The sequence below is a fragment of the Antrostomus carolinensis genome, unplaced genomic scaffold, assembly GCF_000700745.2.
Source record: "Antrostomus carolinensis isolate BGI_N321 unplaced genomic scaffold, ASM70074v2 scaffold8188, whole genome shotgun sequence".
Lineage (NCBI taxonomy): Eukaryota > Metazoa > Chordata > Aves > Caprimulgiformes > Caprimulgidae > Antrostomus > Antrostomus carolinensis.
This window is the reverse complement of record NW_010334932.1, coordinates 1-2,226: the sequence shown is the minus strand read 5'-3', so window position 1 is coordinate 2,226 and position 2,226 is coordinate 1. Positions and strand designations below refer to the sequence as shown.

General features: G+C 50.9%; 1 protein-coding gene across 1 annotated transcript in view; it reads left to right on the top strand.

Annotated features, from left to right (window-relative positions):
• The window catches only part of ERICH3 (glutamate rich 3), a gene marked incomplete at its 3' end in the record, with an annotated part of 25,675 nt that extends 23,455 nt beyond the window's left edge, over positions 1–2,220 (top strand). The window contains 2 exon segments of the mRNA XM_029086578.1: positions 988–1,573; positions 1,575–2,220. Coding sequence (XP_028942411.1) covers positions 988–1,573; positions 1,575–2,220 — 1,232 coding nt within the window.
• Positions 2,221–2,226: the final 6 nt, after the last annotated feature.

Here is a 2,226-nt window from a genome sequence, read left to right as displayed (position 1 = left end):
GGAAAGGAAATGTTAAGATTCTGCCCTACAGTAGCAATGAGTCTGAAAAGAGAAGAAAACCATAGGTGAAAACTGGCTTCAGTCTGCACTGTTGCTCTTGCATTTCCTTCTTCCATCCTCTTAGAGTCTAACAGCTGACAGGGACAGGTCATAGAGACTGTTTATAAGTTGCTAGTTGTGCACGGTCTTGTACTTTGGCACATTAATCCAGGGTGTTCTAAGTTTTCTGGTCAGCTGGGAGCCTTTTGATCTTCTGCCTCGATGTAGTGTAAGAACATAATCTTTTAAGGTTTGTTGTCTTTCATCCTGAAGGTGTATACAGGAGGCTGGAGGTTCCTTCTCATCTCTGGTCTGTCAATAATTGTCTTTTTCTCAGTGATTCCTTCTCAGATGAGATTGCTTCTGCCTTGGTCTCTTCAACTTACTGCAAACAACTGTCCATAAGATTTAATTTCAAAATCCAGTAGTCTTCATGGGTTGGTCTTCACAAGGATCTATGTTTCTGATGCATGGACCAGGATAGAGAACATGTAGTTCCTGGGCAGTAGTGCTTCTGTGTCAATTGACCCATTTGACATGAACAGCTGAGTATTCTTCTTGCATTCCTGTTTGCATATTGTACATGAGCAATCTACCACCTACTTCTGAATTTTCGATTGTCACTGTCAAGCTTACAGCTATTTCATACACACACCTGAGCTCCCTGCCAGGCAGGTGAGGGAAGGAGGGAGAGTAGGCAGGGCAGGCAGAACTGTCAGAGTTGAAAGCTGGTCAAGCATCAACATTTTTGCTTAAATTAGTTATGCCAGAACGACAGCGCTAGGAATGCAGTCAGAACACAGGTGTGTGATGAGAAGCAGCACAGCAAGTTTTCTTCTCAAACCATGCTTGGGAGAGATAACATCTTTAATAATAACGACCATGTAAAACAGCCTTAATGCTAACACAGTTCTCAATAAAACTAATGTTTTGATTATTTCTTAATAGCACCAGATGGAGCTTTCATGGCAGAAGGAACAAGAACACTTGATGTGCAGAAGGCAGGAGAACAAGTGGTACGAGAAGGGCAGATGGCAGGGGAGAGACGAGTGCTTGAGAAGGAGGATTTTGTCGCTGAGGGAGGAGATGCTCGCCCTGAAGAGGCTGGAGAAGAGATGGCACAGGCGGGAGGTGTGCTGCCCAAGGAAGACACAGTGGCTGTGCTGCAGGAGGAGGGTCAGCTTGTGGTGGAGGAGTCTGCACCTGAGAGTGCCATGGCAGACGAAGATCCCAAAGGAAGGGGCACAGGGAAGGGCATGGGGTCTGGCACAGAATTGGCACCTGGGGAGCAGGGAGGTGTGATGGAGGGTATGGAGAGTGAGGCAGCACCTGGGGGAGAGGAGCCAGCAGGGACACTGCTTGGCGAGGAGGTAGACGGACCAGGGTCCCAGAGGGAGGAGGGGGCTGGGGGCATCTCTGAGGGAGAAGAGGCTGTGGAGGAGGCAAAGGAGGCTGTGGGAGCGGCAGGGCCTCAGGTGGTGGGTGAGACGGTGTCTGAGGCCGAGGAGGCCGTGGAGGAGGGAGGTTTTGCAGGGAGCTGTGTCTGAGAGAGAGGAGGCTGTGGAGGATGCCATCGCGGCAGAAGAAGGGATTGCCAGGGTAGTTGGCCCTGAAGGAGAAGTGTCCATAGAGGAAGCCATTTCTGAAGGGGAGGAGGCTGTGGAGAAGCCTGGGGCTCTCCTGGAAACATCTAGGGAAATGAACCTTTGCACAGGACAAGCAATGCCTGGAGGAGACTTTGTAAAGCCAAATGAGTTTTCCCAGCTGAAAGCATCAGGGGAAGAGCAGATGGAGATGGGGAAAGCTGCCATAGCAGCAACAGCATCTGAAACCAAGGCATCAGAGGTAGAAGGGAGCTCACTCCTGAGAGCAGAGGGCACAGTGGAGGAGTCTGTGCAGCCCAGCAAGGGTCCTGTGCTGCAGGTAGCCTCTGGATTAGAGACACTGGCGGGTGCTGGAGGGGATCCCAGAAGTGAAGGGTCATCTCAGCTGGAGGAGACCATGACAGTGCAGGAGGAGGAGGGCTCAGCAGAAGCACTTTTGAGTGGAAACACATCTCTAGGCAGCAGAGCAAAGACAGAGAGTGCAGTGGAAGAAAAACCTGATGGAGGGGTGATGGGGGTATCTGTGGAGACAGCCAGAGCAGAGTCAGGGGGTGAAGAGGAGGTCACGGGTGGAGCAGCAGGG